Below are 19,297 nucleotides of genomic sequence, written 5' to 3' on the forward strand. Positions count from 1 at the left end.
ATATCCAAGTCATATTTTATAAATGCTTTGCAGGAAATTATGGACATTGTGATAAGCCTCACAATTACAGTACATGAAATATCGTCATTACCACTTTTTCTCAGACTGAGGAGTTAGTTTCCTAACAGAAGTGGATGCTACTATACAGATAGTATGTTTATGTGTGTACAAAGAAAAATTATGTCATAAAACGCAGTTTTTCCCCATCAAAAGTGGTTGCAGCGGCCTTCATGAGATCGAGTTTTTCTGGTCATGTTCAAAGTAATATATTAATCAGTGGCTTTTTTGAAAGAGATCAGGTCAGCAAGAGATATTTTTATGGAACTGTCCAACAGCAAAAGTGCAGCACGAAAGCCAGCGTGAAATCCTGTGAAGTAATAGATTGCATCTTTATTATTACTACCTACTGAATACTGAAAAGTATTCAGCAACAGGGTCACAACTGTCATCTCTTCCGTTAAAGTCTGACCTGTGAATCCTTGTGTTACATTGTCCATCTTGGAAAGGGTGTTTAAAAAAAGAGTGAACAGAAAAAACAAGAGGTGAAAGAACAATTCAAAATGTTCAGATTTATTAAAAATTAGTTTAAAAAGACTTTTATGAAGCAAGCAACCCTTTTCATAAAATTGTAAAAAAAGGCACTGAATTTCAATTAAAGTCTGGTAGTACAACTGAAAGTCACAACATCATTTAAAATCAATGTGAGGCATATAAAATGAAAGAAAACGTGCATGTTGAGCAATCAGTGGGTTTTGTCAGCATTCACAGGCAGGTAAACAATAACATCATGCCAATTAAAGAATCAATGTCAAGGAAGTTTTCATTATACAAATACAAAAATAAATATATCACAAAATAAAATACTACACTGACTACCCAAAGCAGTAAACAAGAACATTTTTATAAATTGCATAAAAACAAGTCTTCTATAAGCACAGAAGCATTTCCATGAGTCTTATGGGATTATCTTGGTATTTGGCAATCGGACCGTGCTACTCATATAGAAGTTAGGGGTGTGTTACTCAACACCGAAGGCAACAATGTGAGGATCTGCTCAATCTCACACCTACAGCCCCTTCACCTCCCACAGAAAAATCTCGTTGTAAGCAGAAGTGAAGAGGTACTTTCCCGAAGGGGAGAACCCGCACACCTGTAGAGAATCGCTGTGCATTGGGAAATCAAGGAACTTCCCATCGGTGGCCCTGATGATTTTTAGCAGTCGTTCTGGGGGGAGCAAAAGGGAAACGTGTTATACGCAGTGTGGGCCGCTCACGTTAACGTCAGCAGCTGACGCCGTGAAGGGGGGCTTACCGTTACAGCCGACCGCAACAAGATGGCCTTGGGGAGAGGGACTCAGGCATGAGGCCCAGTGCGACAGGGCAATCTTTCTAACAATCTGCAGGAGCAAACACTGCTTCAGCACTTCACAGGATGCAGGACAGCCAATTACAGTCTTCTAGTGTAAATCAGTCACTTACCAAGTAATTAATATTTGTGAAACCGTAAAATGCTGGATCAATCAACATCAAAGGTCACAGCCTTTTAAATACAGTCATGTATATATATATATATACACAGTACATATATAAAATTTAAAATGATGCAAATATTTTTAATAGAAATCACGAATAACTTAATATCGATGTTAATATAAATCAATCTTATTTATTACTATGGATTAGACTCGGAGACAAAAGCATGGCTGCAGAGATGGTACCTGTTTCTTGGATAAGCTGTAGAATATCAGCTCCCTCTCCACTCCATACCCGGTGTAAAGGACGATGCTCGACTTCTGGGGGCAGAAAGCTCCCAGGCTGGGCGGTGGGCTGTCGAGCTCCTGTCACACCGGAGTAAAAAAAAACCCCAAAAAAACCAAAACATTCGTAATAATAACTCAAATTATCAGCAGTCAACAAATACACAATATAATTAATCAACATCAAATGAAAATGTTGCTGTATTTTTATATGTGCAACTTTTCTTGTTTGTACCTCAGTAATGGAAGGGGCTGGGAACGTGAGCCAATCCAGAAGCTCACATTTGTCCTTCATCCAATCAGACACCCAGATACTGACACGCCTGTCTGCGCTGGATGCTAGCCACATCTCATTACCTTTGAGACCAAATTCTTCATACTACGGAAAACACATAATTATTGTACTCTGCAAATGAAGAACAGCCGACTGCAACAGATGACTGGAAACCTCCATTTCAAGGAGGTATATATGCCTTTCGTTCTGACCTTCTTTCTGACACACTGGATGGAGGTGATGGGAGCCCCCTTGTGGTCACTTATGATGTGGATGGTCATGCCAGTCAAGGGGCTACTGACAGCCACCAGGCCGTCGCTGCCCCCCGACAGAACAACCTGACCTGGAGGGAGACAATACAACAAATGTTACCCCTGCAGAACCCTTAAGGTACCACACACATTTCGCTGTCCTTTAGTACGCGTGGCCCACCTTCTGCCGAGTACCGGACGGCCGTGATGGACACGGAGTGAGGCTGGAGTTTCAGCTCCATCTCTGAGGTGCCCAGGCAGAAAACACGCAGTGTGCCATCGCTGTACCCCGCCACCACACGCTGCTCTCCCGGGGACACGCTTGGCAAGGGGCTCCAGCAGACGCACGAGCAGCCCTGAGTGGGCACACATGCATAACAAGCAATGCTACCCGTGGGAAAGGGCGCCGCCCTACAGGCCCCGGATGGCATGACCCACCTGGTTGAGCACCTGGAACTGCACGAGCAGCTCGTTGCTGGGCATGGCCCACACACGCAGGCTGCCGTCCTCCCCGCATGTGGCAAAGCGGCCCTCATCTGGGCTGAAGACCACGCTGTTCACCTGGGTGAACGTGCAGTTAATGCAGAGTCAGTGCCTGTTCATACAGTCTGCCTTAGTTATCTGACTATAAAGAGTTGGGCAGCTGTAACTAAGAGGACGTATGAATGGGTATAAAAGCAGCTTGTTTTGGATGGAAGCGTTGGCATAACAACGAAAGCATGACCCGCGCATCACAGACCGCGGCGACGCCCACCCTGTCCCTGTGGCCGCTGATGAGCCGGATGCTGGTGCTCTCAGCCCAGCTGATGTACCACAGCGTGCCGGCAGTGGTGCCCACGATGCCCATGTCCAGGGCGTCGTCAAAAGCCGCGCTCACCACCGTGCCGTCCAGCGTCATTTCCTGCTCCATCAGCACTGACACGCTGCTGAAGGACAGAGATCCTATTCGAACGAGGGCCAGGGGCAAAACGTGTAACGAAATACCCTAAAGATAAATAACACTGCCTCTATCGGAAACGGCAACGTTAAAAAAAAAATTAAAAAAAACGCAGTAGAGTGCCTCAAAGCCGTTTCCGTGGCAGCAATGGAGTCCCCTCCCCCACTTCTCACTCACTCCCGTGAGGCCAGCAGGGGTGCTGTCGTCTCACCTGTCCATGCTGTCACTCGCTCCAGGCCTCAGCCGCTGGATGGCCCCCACCGCCCAGAGCCTCACCCTCCTGGTGTTGCTGCCAGTCAGCAGGCGGCTCCCTCGGCACAAGAGAACCCCTGCAGACAGAGAAGTGCTCAGTGTTGGGGGGGGGGGGGGTTGCCAGGCCACACACAGAGCACAAACAGAGCACTGCAGAGCACAGCACAGACACACACAACACAGCACTGACACAGCACAGCACAGACACACACACAACACACACACTGCAGGGCACAGAACAGACTCACACAGCACAGCGTGCGTGCGCGCACACACATACAGCAGGGCACAGCACAGACACACACAACACAGCACTCACACACTTGCACACACAGCAGGGCACAGCACAGACACACACACAGCAAGCAGTAACGCACAGCAAAGCACACACACAATGCAGCACAGCAGAGACATACACACACGAACACCACAACACTGACACACTCACGAGCAGCATAGCACAGCCACAGTACAAACACGCACAGCACAGACACACTAACGAGCAGCACAGCACACACATCCGCACACAGCAGAGCAGACACACAAACAGCAGAACACAGACACGCACGCACGCATAGCACAAACACACGCACGCACAGACACACACACACACAATGCAGCATAGCACAGACACACACACAAACACCACAGCATTGCCACACTCACGAGCAGCACAGCAGACACAGCACAGACACGCACAGCACAGCAAAGACACACACACAGCACAGACACGCACAGCACAGCAAAGACACGCACAGCACAGCAAAGACACATACACAGCACAGCAAACACACATACACAGCACAGACACGCACAGCACAGCAAAGACACATACACAGCACAGACACGCACAGCACAGCAAAGACACATACACATACACATACACGTGCACAGCACCGCACCAAACAGTCTTGATTGCAGTCACAGATTTTTATTAAATTGAGTTTATTCTTGTGGGGACAAAAAAAAATGTTGAGGTAAAAAGTTACAAGTTTTTACTGGTCGCAACAATGTAATAATTTTAAAAAAGGTGCGTGCATGCGCACGCACACACACACACACATACACACACACGCACACACACACACACGCACACGCACACGCACACGCACACACACACACACACACACACACACACACACACACACACACACACACACACACACACACACACGCACACACACACACGAACGTTTATGGAGCAGTAGTTAATATTTAAATCCACTGCTATTTCCTGACAATGACATCAGCTTGATCCAAACTTCTTTCTCCATTTACTAAAAAAAAAACACCAATATCTATGCAGTGACTTTCTGTACTATGATGTTATATGCATGCATGTCATTCAAGCTTGACAATGATTTTCCACAACCATTCTGTGCCATTTTATCAGCGTCAATCTCACGTGATTCGGCGACTCACCGATCTCTCCGTCATCGGCCTCCCAGGTCATGAAGCAGCGGGCGGTGCCGCCGTCCCAGGCACAGACATGGCCGCCGTTGGTGCCCGTGTACAGGATGGGCGCATCGCCGTAGCATAGCGCTGTCAGCTCAGTGTCACCCAGCTCCGCCGGCACGGCTGCCCTCTGCACCTGCACCCAGAGGGGTGCAATGATGGAATTTTACAAACCACGGGAAGTACATTTAAAGTTAGGGTCGATATCTTACTTTATGTCATTCTGGGCAGGACGTAGCATGTGGTTAATGGACACATCAACCAAAAGGAAGCTCAGACTTTCCTTAGCACTTAAAGCACTGCACTTTCTAAAATGTGCTTACTAAAGTGTGTTAAAAGTTTTGATGAAAAGTCTAAAAATGTGTTTTTCAAAGTTATAGACATTATAAATTCTTCTAATTAGGCAGTTTTGGATAAATTCTAATTTGTTTAATTTATTCTGCACCAGCTTGCAACTTCATTTCCACATCGTGTGTTTAGTCTGGGGAGCAGCTGTTAGAAAACTGAACTGAGGAGCAGAAACTAGCATCGGGTCGGCAGACAGGCAGGGCGAGACCCACCTTCAGCTGAACGTCCTGGCCGTGACACTCGAGGAGGTAGAAGAGGGCGCCGGAGCTGCCCACGCACGCCAAAAGGCTGGCAGAGCCAGGGCTGAAGGCAGCATCGTGGAGAGGCTCAGGCAGAGCGACGCCGGTCAGCAGCTGGCACGTCCTGGTGCTCCAGAGGGCCAGACCGGGCTCCCTGTAGTCACCTGCAGTAATGGGACGCATGGGCCACCAAATCCAAGGATGGACATGGTTTGTAGGCCTACTTTCTAGTTACTGTTTACACATTTACCCTGTTTTCCATTCAGTAGGTGATTAACATTGCATAACGTCATCTGTCACGTGAGATTTCAGCACTCAAAAAGCTAACGACTTGATATTAGTCACTACAAACATTTCAAAACTGACCAATGGAGAGGAAGAACATGTCATCCCTGGAGAACGTGATGCCCTGCACCTCCCCCTTGTGGTAGGATAGGGTATTTTTCCGGACATCATCGCGAACGTTCCAGATGCAAATGAGACTGCGGGATCCACCGGCTCCTCCTGACGCCGAGGCCACAGTCTGCATGTGGGAGTGACTGCGGACGTCAGGATTGTGGCTTGTCCTCAAAAACACAAATGGCAATGCTGAAGGGGAAGTGTACCTGTGCATCGTTAGTGACGGCCAGGCAGGAGACCTCCTCGGAGTGGCCCAGCCAGTGCCTCTGAGTGCCGGTGTGCAGGTCCTCCACAACGACCACGCAGCCGCACGTGTACGCAAACAGGCCTGAAACAGCCACGTTCAGTCCATGGTGAGCCGTACCGCCGGGCATTGTGGGTACAAGCTGAGTAAACGCCGGCCATTACCCGTGTCCGGCTTCCAGATCATGTTTCCGCGCCCGTTGCCGTTGTATCCGATCACCGCCTTCAGCACGAGGCCCTCATTTCCGTTGCAGGGGGGCATGGCACTCTGAGGTAGATGGGTAAAATCATAGGTCATCGACAACAACAATAAAGAATGTTGATGATGAGGACATACTTCCACAAGCTGACTGGGAGGATCACAGTACCTGATCCAGGCAAGACATTTTGAAGCGTGGAGTAAAATGCTTATAGCAATCTGGACGAATAAGGGACGTCTGTTCTTCACCTGTTCATTATAAGACATACATACATGCAGTAAACCTTAGCTACAAACATATAAAACTCTGCATGCACTATTTGCTAAAATGCTAATATGCTACTTTTGAGAGGTACCATCAAACCCTTTTTGGAGACCGGAGCCCCTCCACTGGCTACTTCCGGTGTCATACTCATCTCCGTCGCCCGCCATGTTTGTGACTCGGAGGAAGGACCCCAAGCCCGGAGCAGGAGCGGCTTCGGAATTCCGCTGCTCCTCACTCTCCTCGCACAGCGACAGGAAGGCTAGAGCTACAGAACAGAACAGGGAGACATGCAGGTTCAAAGGTCAAGGGGCGGGGATACCATTGTGATGCCACTTAAACACAGGTTCACTGGTAGAGGAAGGAGACACGGTGCTTTGCGATGGTTCAACTTACGATATTTTGAGTTCACGATGGTGCGTAACCATGCACATTCAGTAGTCCACTGTGAATTTTGATCTGTTCCTGGCCTAGTGATAATGCTGAACAATACTTTCTACCGAGGCTGGGTGATGGCAGTATCCACCCAACAATGCTTCCAGTCTCTGTAGCGATCGCGAGCGTAAACATCTCAGGCAGTATTTAATATCTTAACGTACAGTGTTTTTTTTCGGTTTAACTAAATAAACTTGTATTCATTTACTTTTCAATTGCTGGTATTTAATTAGTTACATGATTATTTACTTTTTTCACTGACAGTATTATTTACTTATTTATCATACCATAATAATCATATTTGACTTGCGACATTTTCCACTTATGATGGGTTCACCGGAACGTAACCCCATCGTGAGTCGAGAAGCATGGCTTTTAATCTCACATGCAATGCTGTATGACGTTTTGTGGGATTATCTTAACATTATATACGTATGTTTTGAGATGGTGTAGAAGCCACGTGACAACGAGACCCAGTGCATACTGTGAATTATGGGATGTTGGTCTACTGTCATGTGCCATTTGGTCCTCATGTGTCTTGCTCATTGTGTTACCACGGCACCCTCTCACCTGCTAATATTACAGGGAACCTTTCATTTACTTTATTACACTAATAATGAGGCTTAGGAATTTTTATCATAGTAATTATCACTATAATTATAATTCTATTGTTTGTGTGCTGACAGCGGGAGGCTCACCTTCATGACCTGTCTTGCTGATAGAGGTCATGTCCAGGCGGGGTGGGGGGGTGGAGGGGAGGGGGGCCGTCTCTCTGGGCATCCCATTGGACAGAACCGTCCTGCTGATGCTGGCGTCTGAGCCGCCCAGGGAACCATGAGGACCTGTCCATCAGAATCTTCCGGTCAAGCGCTTTTTGCCAATGATGCGACCAATAGCCTGGCCCCATGCATACACTCACCTGATTGGACGAAGGCAGATATCCGAGGAGAGCTGGAAAGAAACATTTATTTTTAGGGAGCAGTGAGAGAGTGGAGATGGGATAAAATGCTGAGTGTGGTGACATGCTACCTTTTCTCCTTCGCTGACTCCCGGGGCTGGGCCAGGAAGTCCCAGTAGTAGATGCCGTCACCCACGGTGAGCACACCCAGCTGGTCTGGGGTGAAAGCAGCCTGCTGGATGGGCTGGGAATGTCCAATAAACACCTGGGACCAGAACACACAAGCCAGTGAGTTTTCTGCATGCAAACAGGACTGCAGAGCAAGCAGAGGACAGAGCTACATCCAATATGCTGTCAATATTATACATATTTTCTAATCTAAAGGCCTAGAATCATAAAAGTATCACACTATATATCAGGTCATTCCTTCGAGGTGTATAACTCATAATTACTGATAACAACACAAAAATCAGTGAATGATTATTATATAATTAATCAGAATTATTTATTGATTCTCACACGGTTTGCAAAATAGCTGCTTTGTTTCTTTTAATATAAATCACATACCCAGCATACTGTTACCCATAAGGGCAGTATGGCATCACTGACCTGCGAGTTGACGTCAAGCCGCATGGCGTAATCCCACACCTTGACGGCCTTGTGCCCGGCTGTGAGCAGGAAGCGGCCGTCCTCGCTGACAGCCAGAGAGGAGCACTGCTGCTTGTGCACATCAGACACCTGCAGAGGGAGGGAGACAGACAGACCGGACAGGAAGAGGTGTATCCCAGCCACAGACGTATCCCTCTGCGAACTCCGCAGGTGCAGCCTATCCACACTAACTTCGGCCCCACCAGAGCCGGCTGTGGAGGATGATGACACTCACCTGCCTGAGCAGCCGGCCCGTCCCGGCGTTCAGCCAGAGGATCTTGTTAGCGGAAGTGCTGACGAGCAGGTGCCCTGTGGAGGCTGGGGCAAAACACACCTTCACAGCCGAATCCAGGGAGGTGCTGTCCACATCTAGGATACTGACATCCACCCGCAGCAGCTGAGAGGGAAGAACGTCACACTGAAGAACGCAGAACGTCATGCCATTATTTGGGTGAGTGTAGGATGCCATGCTGCTCTTTGAGTGAGCATAGAACCCCATAACACTCTTTTGGTGAGCAAAGAACACCAAAACACTCTTATGGTGAGCATAGAACACCACAACACTCTTATGGTGAGCATAGAACACCAGAACGCTCTTTGAGTGAGCAAAGAACATCATGTCACTCTTTAAGTGAACGTAGAACACCACAACGCTCTTATGGTGAGTATAGAACGTCACAATGTTCCTATGGTGAGCGTAGAACACCACAACACTCTTTTGGTGAGCGTAGAACGTCACGCCACTTTTGGGGTGAGTGTAGAACAGGACAGTACCTCGTCAAGGGAGCGGGCGTTCATGATAGTGACAGTATACTCCGATGGCCCCACAAATGCCAGGCTGCGGCTGTCTGTGCTGAGGGCCAGGGCATCCGGGCCACGCTCGCTGCCCCGTGCCACCACCTTACCTTCACAGGAAGGGGACACATCATCATTGCCACCGTTACACTTTTGTCATGCTCCCCAGTATCTTCCTCCGGGGCTCTGATCGGCCTGGAAAGGCAGACTGACCGAGGACCCGCAGGACGTGGTGGTCGTCCTGGGAAGAGTCGTAGAGGGCCAGGGTGCCCAGGGAGCCTGAGCTGTACATGTGCTGGCCGTCAGGGGAGAAGATCAGGCCTGTCACCTCCCCTCGGTGCTGCCTGCAAGCATGACGTGTGACTGACTGAAGAGCTCTGTCCAATAAGAGCTCACGGCTCACGGATCACTTAAGGCCTTTCAGTGCTCGGTGACGTGTTATATAAAACGGGGGTGGGGAACCTGATCGGTGGACAGCTGGTGTGAGCGCGAGTTTTTGGGATGACCTCTCGACTAGCCAATAACAGCGGGTCCAGGACCGGAGCTGAGAATTACCGCTTTATTACTGACTGATTGAGAGGTCATCCCAAAAACCCGCACCCACACTGACTCTCCGTGGTTCAGACTCCCCATCTCTGATATGACACACTACATACACGCTACAAACCCCCGCTCACGCCTACTAAACATGTCACACTCAGCCTTACATGCTCCAAGGCTTCTCAGAGCGGCAGTAAGAGAGGATGGGACCCACTTGTGCTCCGCCAGCAGCCTGGAGGTGGCGATATGGAACACGCGCACGGTGCCGGAGCCGAAGCCACAAGAGAACACCTGCTGAGAAGGGTGGAAGGCCACCGAGCGGGGCGTGTCCTCGCAGGCGAAGTCGTACAGCTGCGGGGAAACACAGAGAAGGTTTCTCATTGGTTAAGAAGCGGCCTTCAGTATAGCAGCGCCATGGTTAACAGTGGGGTCATTTCAGTGAAAGATGGCACCACTCCAACCGATCTACTGCAATTATATCCACTCAGAGGGATGCATAGGAAGAAGAGGACATGACTTGCTTCCTCCCAGCCAATCAGGAACACCAAATACCTGGTACAGGTGCGCTGGGAGCTGAGAGGAAGCAAAAACGTGGACTGTCCAGGGTTCCCTGAGGACTGGGTTGGGAAACACTAATGTAGAGACACCAGTGCAGCTGAAGTACATGCCTCTGGATGGGAATGAATGAGGAAGAAAGCCACAGGAACACAGGGAAACGGTGGAGACTCCACACCCACAGCCAGGGTGGGAAATAAGCCAAGAGGTGCGAGGCCACGGGGCTCCTCATCGAGAGAGCTGCTGTATAATCACTGCCCAGGACGGCTGATATAATTACTATGATAAATGGCTGGAAAATGAATTTATGGGTAATTATAAGGCTCCACAAGCCTGGCTAGGAGAAGTGGTTAGGAGAGCGACAGATAATTACAATTCATTTTTTATGAAGTGGATTCCAACATACAGTGCTGTAATAATTTGATACGTCATATTATTATTATTGTTAATACTACTACGATTGTTTGAGGCAGGGGCGATTCTAGTAGTTTTATGTGTGTGTGGGCATAAGAGGTCACAATTCATTCAGAGGGTCCATCTCATTATTAGCCAATAATATATTCAGTATATACTGAGTCAGTAAGTGACAGGGGATGGGACACTCTGGCAGCCAATCACCTTTCAGCTAGGGCCAGTGCCCCGGTGGCCCCGCCCCTGTTTAGGCCCAAGCATTAATATAGTTCTTGAGTGACTGTTAGCCATTTCTTTGTAATTTTCTGATGCTATAATTAAAACTTTTTAATTAAATCGACAAGTTAGGTTTGAATAAAACCGGTGGAACCATCAAAGCGGAGACGCTTTAAGGGTCGTCACCTGTGATTAGCCTATTTAATGGCATCCTGGGCGAGTGGTGGGCCCACCTGCTGCAGGGAGGCCAGGTCCCAGACACGGACGGTGGAGTCGCAGGAGGCGGTGACGACATGCCGGCGCACGCCATCCACGCTGAAGGCCAGCACGGCGTCGGTGTGCGACCTCATCAAGGTGCGGTACGAGCGGCTGCTCACGTCCAGGAAGCCCAGGCTCCCGGTGCTGGTGGCCGCCAGGACCCGGAGACCGTCGGTGCTGACGGACACCAAGCTCACCGGCCCATCGTGCTCTGAGGGACACGGGGGGGACGCGGCGATTTGATCAAGCCCCAAAGGAAGCACGGCGGTTTGAGGGCAGCAGCGGGAAGGCCGCGAGCCGGCCGCTCACCCGCCTCCAGGAGCACCGCGGAGAAGTCCCGGGGCCACACGCGCAGGTAGCCGTCCTCCGAGCCCGTGGCACACAGGGCCGAGGAAACGCTGATGCTGTTCACCGCGATGCCCGGGTCTGCGGGCAACAGCAGGGGGAACACAGCCCGGCAATGAGAAGCTCTTCAGGGGGCATTTTAGCGCAAAGCATGTAATACAGCAACCAAAGAGCAACCAAAGAGCAACCAAGCGACTTTAGCTACGCAAACTTCTCCAAGTCACGCGATGTGCCATCCTTTAAGCCTGCAAGCCCAACAAATATACGTTTAAAATGTAGAGATATCTGGAAGAATCTTTCATAACCAGAATCATAAAAGCATAAAGTTGTCAGTGTGACTCGGAATATATCCACTAATTAGAGCAGAAATATATTATGTGGCACGTACTGTACTGGGAGAAGCTGATGCCCGTCTTTTAGAAGAGGAGTAATTAAAGTGTAAATCCCACAAAGCCAATTTGTAAGCTAGGCGCTTATCTTGCACCTCTGCAGTGAAATATATAAACATTAGAATGAGAAAAAAAATGAATTAAATGACTTAATCCCTTTGAATTAAAGTGTGGGTTGGTCTCGTTTTAAATGAGCAGTAAAAGAACCACCCCATAAATAGTGTCTCCCTGGGCTGTTGCCTCCTTAAAGCAGGGGCACAGTGTGGATCTGCAGGTCTGTCTGGAAGCTTGCTGATTTGAATCTCACAACTAGCAGAGTAACTCTATCACCATCAGGCCCTTGGGCGAGGCTCTTAACCTCCTTAACTGCCCCAGGCCGCCAGATAAATGCATCTGTGTGCGTGAGCCTGTTTACTAAGCAGGACGGGACATGCATAAACCAAAGATGCGCTTCAACAAACGGCAAACAGGCTGTTGGGCCTCCGGGCTCACCGGAGCTGAAGGTCTGCTTCTCCCTGCGCTGGCTGTGTGCCCGCTGAACGGGCAGGAGCCGCCTCACGCTGCAGATCGTCACAGTCTGGCAGTCGACCTCCAGGACATGCCCGCTCCTGCTGCTGGCGAACCTGAGCGGGCGAGGACCCGGTTTAACGTCACACCGAACCGGCGGTCCGGTGGGTTCGGGAGATTAACGAGCCTAACGGAGAGCTAATGAGTCACACAAAGCTAAAGCAACACGCCAAACTGGGACATTCGTACAGAAGAAGTAGTGGGAGGGGTAAGTGTCACCATAGCAACACGGGATCATTAAAACACGAGCTAAATATCCTCTCAGGTTATTTAATGGCATTTTTAGTCACTGTCTGCTGTTGAAATGGCTACCACGGGCCTGATTTGCAGCCGTCGTTCTGAGTTGCATTGTATGTAACAGACAGTCACCAATTCAAGAAACTGTCTGAATGTCACGCCCCGGTGGCTTATGGGAAGGCGGTAGGCACTCACAGAGATCGGGCCTCAGGCTCCCTGTCTGCAAAGGGTCCCTCCCCAAAGGCCACGTCTGTGAAGTCCAGGCTGTGGTACTCGCCCAGGTTGACAGGGCAGGAGCGCAGAGAGCCGCCCCGCAGCCGCCACAGCCGGATGTTTTCCCTGCCGCAGGACACCATCCTGAGGGAGTAAAAAAAAAAAAAAACAGCGTTAAAACAGATGTGAAACAGAAGTATGGGGTGAAGAAAAGAAGCGGGCTTAGACACCACGGCTGCTCGGCAGGGGTCGGGGCACCTGGTGTCGTCGAAGGCGGAGATCTTCATCGCCTGCACGTCCACGTCTGTGTGCGCCTTGGCCAGGAGCAGCACCTCGCCCCCGCTGGCCGCCCGCTGCGTGTCCCACACGACCACCATCTACCAAGGGAGTCAGGCTCAGGTCAGCGGCATTCCGACATCGAAACACCCTGCGCATTCTGCGCGACCCAGCAGAGCCAAACCGGATGGAGCAAAAGGGCATCATGGGAAGACCATCTTTTAAACCTGAACTATGAACTCGTGGTGGAAATGTTTGAAAAAGGGCTGGACAAAAGGCTCAGTTTAGCTATCAACAACTGATTACTCAAGTATTACTCAATAAGGACTGACATACAGAGGTAAACATATGATACTCACAGTTTTGCCATGGTTGTCCCTGCCTACACCACATAGCACCCCCCCGTTATATGAGAAACTGAAAACAAAAAGGGGGGGCGGGGGGGTGAGACTAGTGTTTTGTTATTTAGCCCATGCAGGTCAGTCAAAGTGCCCAGAAGTTTGATATACATCACAAAGTATGTCATACATCACTGACATTGTTAATTGATAAAGGCACTGATGACACAGGATGCTGAGTTAGCGGTCTGCGGCTGACGCAGGCGGTACCTCAGCGAGGACAGTGAGCGCGCGAGGCTCTTGAACATGGCCACGCAGCTGCCCCGCTGGTAGTCCCACACGCGCACCACACCCAGGCTGCCCGTCTGCGCAGACGCCAGCACGGTCCCGCTGCCGCTGAATGCCAGCGCAGACACCTGCAAGCCCAACGGGCCGTCAGTGACAGACTTTTCAATTTTACAACTTAAAGCCAAAATAATACGAACATGCTACATTAATACTTTTACCTCCCTGTTTAATAAACTGTCACTCAGAATTGTGTGGGTCCCAAAAGAAACAGGCAGCCATGTTATAGGTGAACTGCTGAGAGTTTTATTATTAATCACTGATGAGCAGCTACTGAATAAAATGATATATAGAAAGGTAATGAAAAATCAGGTTTTTATACAATAATTATTACCCCAGCTTTGCTAGGCCACATCATTTATGTGAGATATTTATGTATACATACTTCACATAAAGCTGTACTGCTATTCTACACACACCAATAATAAGTATAAATGTAACATAGAAGACAGAATTTGAAACAGAAATTTTAATTTGTGCCTAGTTTGGTCTTTGCTAATTGGGGCAGTACCTGAATAACTATTTAATTAAAAATCCCAGTCATGTCTCACGTGTGAAGTCCTGATTCAGTGTTGTCAGCACTTGCCTTATCTGTATGGCCAATGAAAAACCTCTGCTCCCCTGTGGCGATCTCCAAGGAGACGATCATGGCGTGACAGGGGTACACCACCGAATCTCCCGATCTGGTCCACAGAGCCTTATGGAAGGAAGTGGGTATTTTAACCTTCTCATTACAAGCGGCTGGGGTTTTAAACTGGTTTATGAATAGTGTGTGGATGTGGACACTTACGAATTTGGTGGTGCAGCCCCCAAAACCAATGATCCTGTTCAGCCTCAGGATGGGGTCAGGCTGCAGCTTCTGACCAAAGAGGATGAGGGACCATCAGTGAAACACTGTTACAAATGAAGACAGACTTCAGCCTCCATAATCCCTGTTTAGTTCCTACCTGCTGGTTAGTATCCTTCTTTGAAGGCAGCTGAATTGGACGTGAGACTCTGGCACACAGCATCTATAGTAATAAATATCATGGCAAATGCCAGCTTTATGATGTGTGAATGACTGTTGAAGGAGAAGGGGAATTATGTACTGCCTGTTTAAGGACAATCACAATAGACTAGCTCAAAGTCCCAGATCTGGAAAAACTCACCTCTTCCTCATCACTGTCTGCTCCTGAAGTCACGACGTCGTCGTCTTGATGTACAAAAACATGCACACCCCTGTCGCCCTCCTCAGAGGCAGCGAACTCCTGCCGGGGCTCCTCCTTCTCCTGGGGCCTCCAGTTCTTTGGCCGGTTGTGGGTGAGGGACTGAGCAGGCAATGTACCGAGCTCAGGCACGCTGCCGGAGACCAGAGGAGTGCGCTGGCTCGGTTTCTGAGGAGAGAACGAAAACCTGACTGCAGTAGACTGGCATCTCATCCTGCATCGTGAGGCTCGCTGGATCCTGTCCTAGATAAGCGGTTATGGAAGGATGGATGATGGGCTGTTCACCATAGGATACTATCAAAGAGAACCAAGCCAGACTGATACACAGTTACATAAAAGACATTCAGATCAAGAGAGAAATGCTCTTCAAATTCGAAGAGTATTGGGTAAGCACCACTATCACTAATGGAAAGTATTACTACTCAATGCGATGCCTTCTAATGAACATCACAATTAGACAGCATGAAGCAGCACGTACTGGTTTTGGGGTGGTGATCTGATGGATGAGTGAGATCCTGTCCTGCACAGGCTTGCTGATGCTCGCACTGTGTGACAGCTCTCGCGGTGAGCTGTTGCATGTAGTGATACCTTCCCATAGAAGGAACACAGGAAGGAAGGCTTTAAATTGGCACATTTATCGCAAACACACAGAGACTGTAAGATGGACTCACTGGTGGCGGGACTGCTTTCCGCTTTCTTAAAGGAATCATGGGGCATCTTGGCTCCACTAGAAGGAAACCTGAATGATGTGACACACAGGAGGAATTATGGGAGATTAGATAACAGTTCTGAGCCATTCAAAATATGTGACATCTCATAGAGAGCTTTAATGCACAGCTGCTGAATATCAGGCAAACACTGATGACACGCACCTGATATAGTCATACAAATTGTGCCAGTTCTCTCCCTTGGGCACAGGGAAGCACATCACCCGTGGCATCGGTCCAGTGCCAGACAAGGACAGCATTCCCACCTGTCTGGCCTCGGCGAACGACATCCCTAAATGCCAACAACAATGCAGCACCGGGGTTTTTCTGGAGCATTTTTCACACTCACCACACTTGTATCTGCACTCTGAACACCTCATACCAGGATCAAACAAGATGTCACTGGTGAAGAGGTTCTTCACGGACATGCTGGCACACAGCCTGACGCTCTTCAGGTGGCTGTGGCGCCGGTTCAGGTAGACAGATAGGATGTACCGCAGGTCCAGCACCAGACAGGTCCAGCGCACACGGGCCGGAGCAGGACTCCCCAGGTCTAAAGGCACAAATAACAATCCCCTCCGTGAATCTCGAATATAAACAGAAGAAATGCCTTACAGAAAAAACTACCAGGCAGTATTTATAAGCACCCTGACCTATCTGTGCCATATGAATAAGGATCTACAGTAAGCTCAGACGGCATCACGTTTTGGACAGCAGTAATCTTCCGTGTCAAACTCTCTCCTTTGCTGCTTACCAGGTCTTGCTGTCTTGGCTGTGGCCTCGTACACAGAGCCTTTGGATGCTCCGCACAGGAAGGGGAACTGCAGCCAGGTTGCTGTAGACTTAAACTCCTTGAACAGGTTGGAGAAGGAGATGCGGATCGCTTGGCCCTCCTAAAAGGCACAGAGAAACAACATCCTGCTTATTGTACATGTCAAATATGGCAGGCTACATTGCCTAGGTAACTACTCATGAAAATTACATACACACATTAATCCTACTGCTACTTTAACAAATTCATATAGCCTCAACAATGCAAAAATGCACACATTTTTCATTACTGTTATTATTTACTACATTATCATCTTTATTGCCTCTTATTTATGATCTATCTCTTTAATTTTACTGTGTTGCCATTTTAAATTTCACAATGGTTCCCGGAGGCACCATGTTTCATTCTGCACTGTATTTGTTTGTGTCTTATATGTGAGCAACAACACTAAATCACTGCAAGCCTCATTACACATTATTCGCCGATTATGTCCAGTTAAATCTGCCCAATATTCATACAGTTAATTTTCAAATTATGCAGTAAAAGTCCTAGGCAGTCAAAGAAAATAATGTTTAAATGATCTTTGTGTTAGTGTAAAACTGTGATATTATGTCTGCAAAGCTTAGCCATTTCAAACCTCTCTTAAGTTACCCCAGGATCTGCAGCAAAAATCCAATACGCCAGTGTTTTCTTGATTGGACCACTACTCCGCCTTGTATGGCTAATCAATAACCCAATTAGCTGTTGAACTAACTAAGTTCATTAATTAATTGAGCTGGTGATAAAATTTAACAAATGCGTGGAAAAGCGGGGATGCCCCTGAGGAGAGGTTTGGGAACTGAAGCAGTGCTCATTTAGCCATCCAAGAAGATATCAGTAACTTTTTGGAGAACAAAAGATGTTCTTGCTCATTGTTTCTGTCACTGTGACTTTGCATACTTTCTAATGTTAAGTTGCGTTTTTGTTTCTCTGAGCAAATATAGACTTACTACTGAGATAAACAGTTTTAAACATTTTCTTTGACTGCATAAGATTTTTGCATGGTACTATATATCAATGTGCTGAAAATCAAAAGGAAAGGGGGGGGGGGGGTGCAGTATGCGTGCAGTATTGTACCTCAGAGGCAACATCTAAATGAACAACAAAGTGTTTTGTAGGGCTGGGTCTGAAGAGCAGATAGAAATAGTGTCCAGTCAGTCCAAGTGACTGGCTGATGGTTTTGGGCAAAAGGATGTAGTTGCTTGCTGGAATTGATCCTCGTATTCGATAAACTGATGCTTTCAATGTTTTGTCCTGCAGTGATGACAAATAAATGAAACACGATTAAATCAGATTCATGACAGATGATAAAGCTTAGATTCTATCATATTATTTAAATCCGATGAAACACTGATACTAAAAGACAATAAAAGATTATTACCATATAGGTGGTGACATCTCCCTCTTTGGATGACTTTCTCCATTCTTCAACCTTCACGTGCTTGAATATATCAACATAAGGATGCTGCCAAACTGCAGTAGAACGGGAGAATATACTGTCATATCAACAAACATGAATAGCACTTGTTTCCTGTATCAGTGCAGGAGGGTTGGTCGTTTAGTCGTGCGATTCGCATAATTAAATGTATGAAAACTAACTAAAATCTATTACTCTGGTATGAATCTAAAATCTATGATACTAAAACCAGATAGCCCAGATAGTTAGCGCACATTACAGGTAAGGGTGCTAATTGCAATGAATAAATATAACAAATTACCTTTCGAGGACATGGTCATGAGTCATGCAGTGATCAGCCGCCGCTTGAGCAGTTGTTAGCAGGCTTGCTACTTAGACACAGTAGCTAGTTAGGTAGCCAAGTAGCTAAAGTGTAAAACTCCCCATCAAACTTTTCTGACAATTTTTTTTAGATAATACGACGACAAGGGCACATATTTACGTCTTTATTTTAAGAACAATTCTGTATAAAACACGTGTCGCTTCGAATCATTTTGTAAACAACTCGATCCATAGCTAATTCTTGCTTCAGGCAGCTGGCTAACTGCCCGTCTAACTGTATACGCATCTTGATACTCCCGCGGCTCGAGCCGCCGTTTCCAACGGCAACCCGTAATACGCAGCGACGTCCCGCGGGCAGGCAAGGCTTTTGGGAAATGTTGTTTAAAATGATTATTTTCATTTTTTGCTGTAACTTTTCACTATAAATATTACAATTTAAAAGTAATTATAAGAAAATACTTTTCAAGGTACAGAAGTATGTTTTCACAAAAACGTAAAATTATTGTTAAACTATGTTTCATTTCGCATTATTCTTTGTAAGAAAACATCTTAAATTATTAATTAATTATTAAGTACGCTGACAATAAACAAAGGTTATTTTACATTGTCAGAAACATACAAACAATTTATTTACATGGAGATCACAATAAATGGGTACTGAATAAAACGGAGGCAATTCAACGTGTTTTAAACCTTTTTTTTAAACACAGGGGTACAACAATTCAGAGTTATTCGGGGTAATAAAAACATAATTA

At 47.6% G+C, this 19,297-nt stretch overlaps 1 protein-coding gene across 4 annotated transcripts; it reads right to left on the reverse strand.

Moving 5' to 3' along the window:
- Positions 1 to 549: 549 nt before the first annotated feature.
- Positions 550 to 18,847, reverse strand: wdr90 (WD repeat domain 90). 4 transcript variants are annotated; one of them, XM_023808182.2, is made up of 43 exons: positions 18,523 to 18,847; positions 18,186 to 18,277; positions 17,882 to 18,058; positions 16,748 to 16,886; positions 16,376 to 16,546; positions 16,159 to 16,285; positions 15,958 to 16,025; positions 15,765 to 15,874; positions 15,230 to 15,454; positions 15,029 to 15,091; positions 14,872 to 14,940; positions 14,668 to 14,778; positions 14,007 to 14,152; positions 13,758 to 13,815; positions 13,381 to 13,499; positions 13,105 to 13,266; positions 12,598 to 12,728; positions 11,681 to 11,797; positions 11,347 to 11,582; positions 10,146 to 10,282; positions 9,605 to 9,735; positions 9,371 to 9,501; positions 8,832 to 8,993; positions 8,558 to 8,686; positions 8,080 to 8,213; positions 7,970 to 8,001; positions 7,749 to 7,892; positions 6,710 to 6,883; positions 6,523 to 6,602; positions 6,320 to 6,422; positions 6,118 to 6,239; positions 5,879 to 6,035; positions 5,486 to 5,676; positions 4,893 to 5,061; positions 3,430 to 3,547; positions 3,036 to 3,207; positions 2,720 to 2,842; positions 2,463 to 2,637; positions 2,243 to 2,373; positions 1,992 to 2,135; positions 1,718 to 1,837; positions 1,312 to 1,396; positions 550 to 1,224 (listed from the first exon to the last, which is right to left on the reverse strand). In XM_023808182.2, exons 1-43 carry the CDS (start codon positions 18,539 to 18,541, stop codon positions 1,067 to 1,069), a joined length of 5,562 nt encoding a protein of 1,853 aa, XP_023663950.2. In that variant the 5' UTR covers positions 18,542 to 18,847; the 3' UTR covers positions 550 to 1,066. The 4 variants fall into 4 exon arrangements, with proteins under 4 accessions (XP_023663950.2, XP_023663949.2, XP_023663948.2 ...); XM_023808181.2 differs by having other exon boundaries at positions 4,893 to 5,055; positions 8,832 to 9,014; XM_023808180.2 differs by having other exon boundaries at positions 3,036 to 3,204; positions 8,832 to 9,014.
- Positions 18,848 to 19,297: the final 450 nt, after the last annotated feature.

This window comes from Paramormyrops kingsleyae, chromosome 5, assembly GCF_048594095.1.
Source record: "Paramormyrops kingsleyae isolate MSU_618 chromosome 5, PKINGS_0.4, whole genome shotgun sequence".
NCBI classification, from domain to species: Eukaryota; Metazoa; Chordata; class Actinopteri; order Osteoglossiformes; family Mormyridae; genus Paramormyrops; species Paramormyrops kingsleyae.

Coding starts and splice junctions, on each gene's coding strand:
- wdr90 (XM_023808179.2), bottom strand. Junction 15,455..15,764: donor AGATCACCACCCCAAAACCA/GTACGTGCTGCT, acceptor TTCTCTCCTCAG/AAACCGAGCCAGCGCACTCC. Junction 3,208..3,429: donor GCGAGTGACAGCATGGACAG/GTGAGACGACAG, acceptor TCTGTCCTTCAG/CAGCGTGTCAGTGCTGATGG.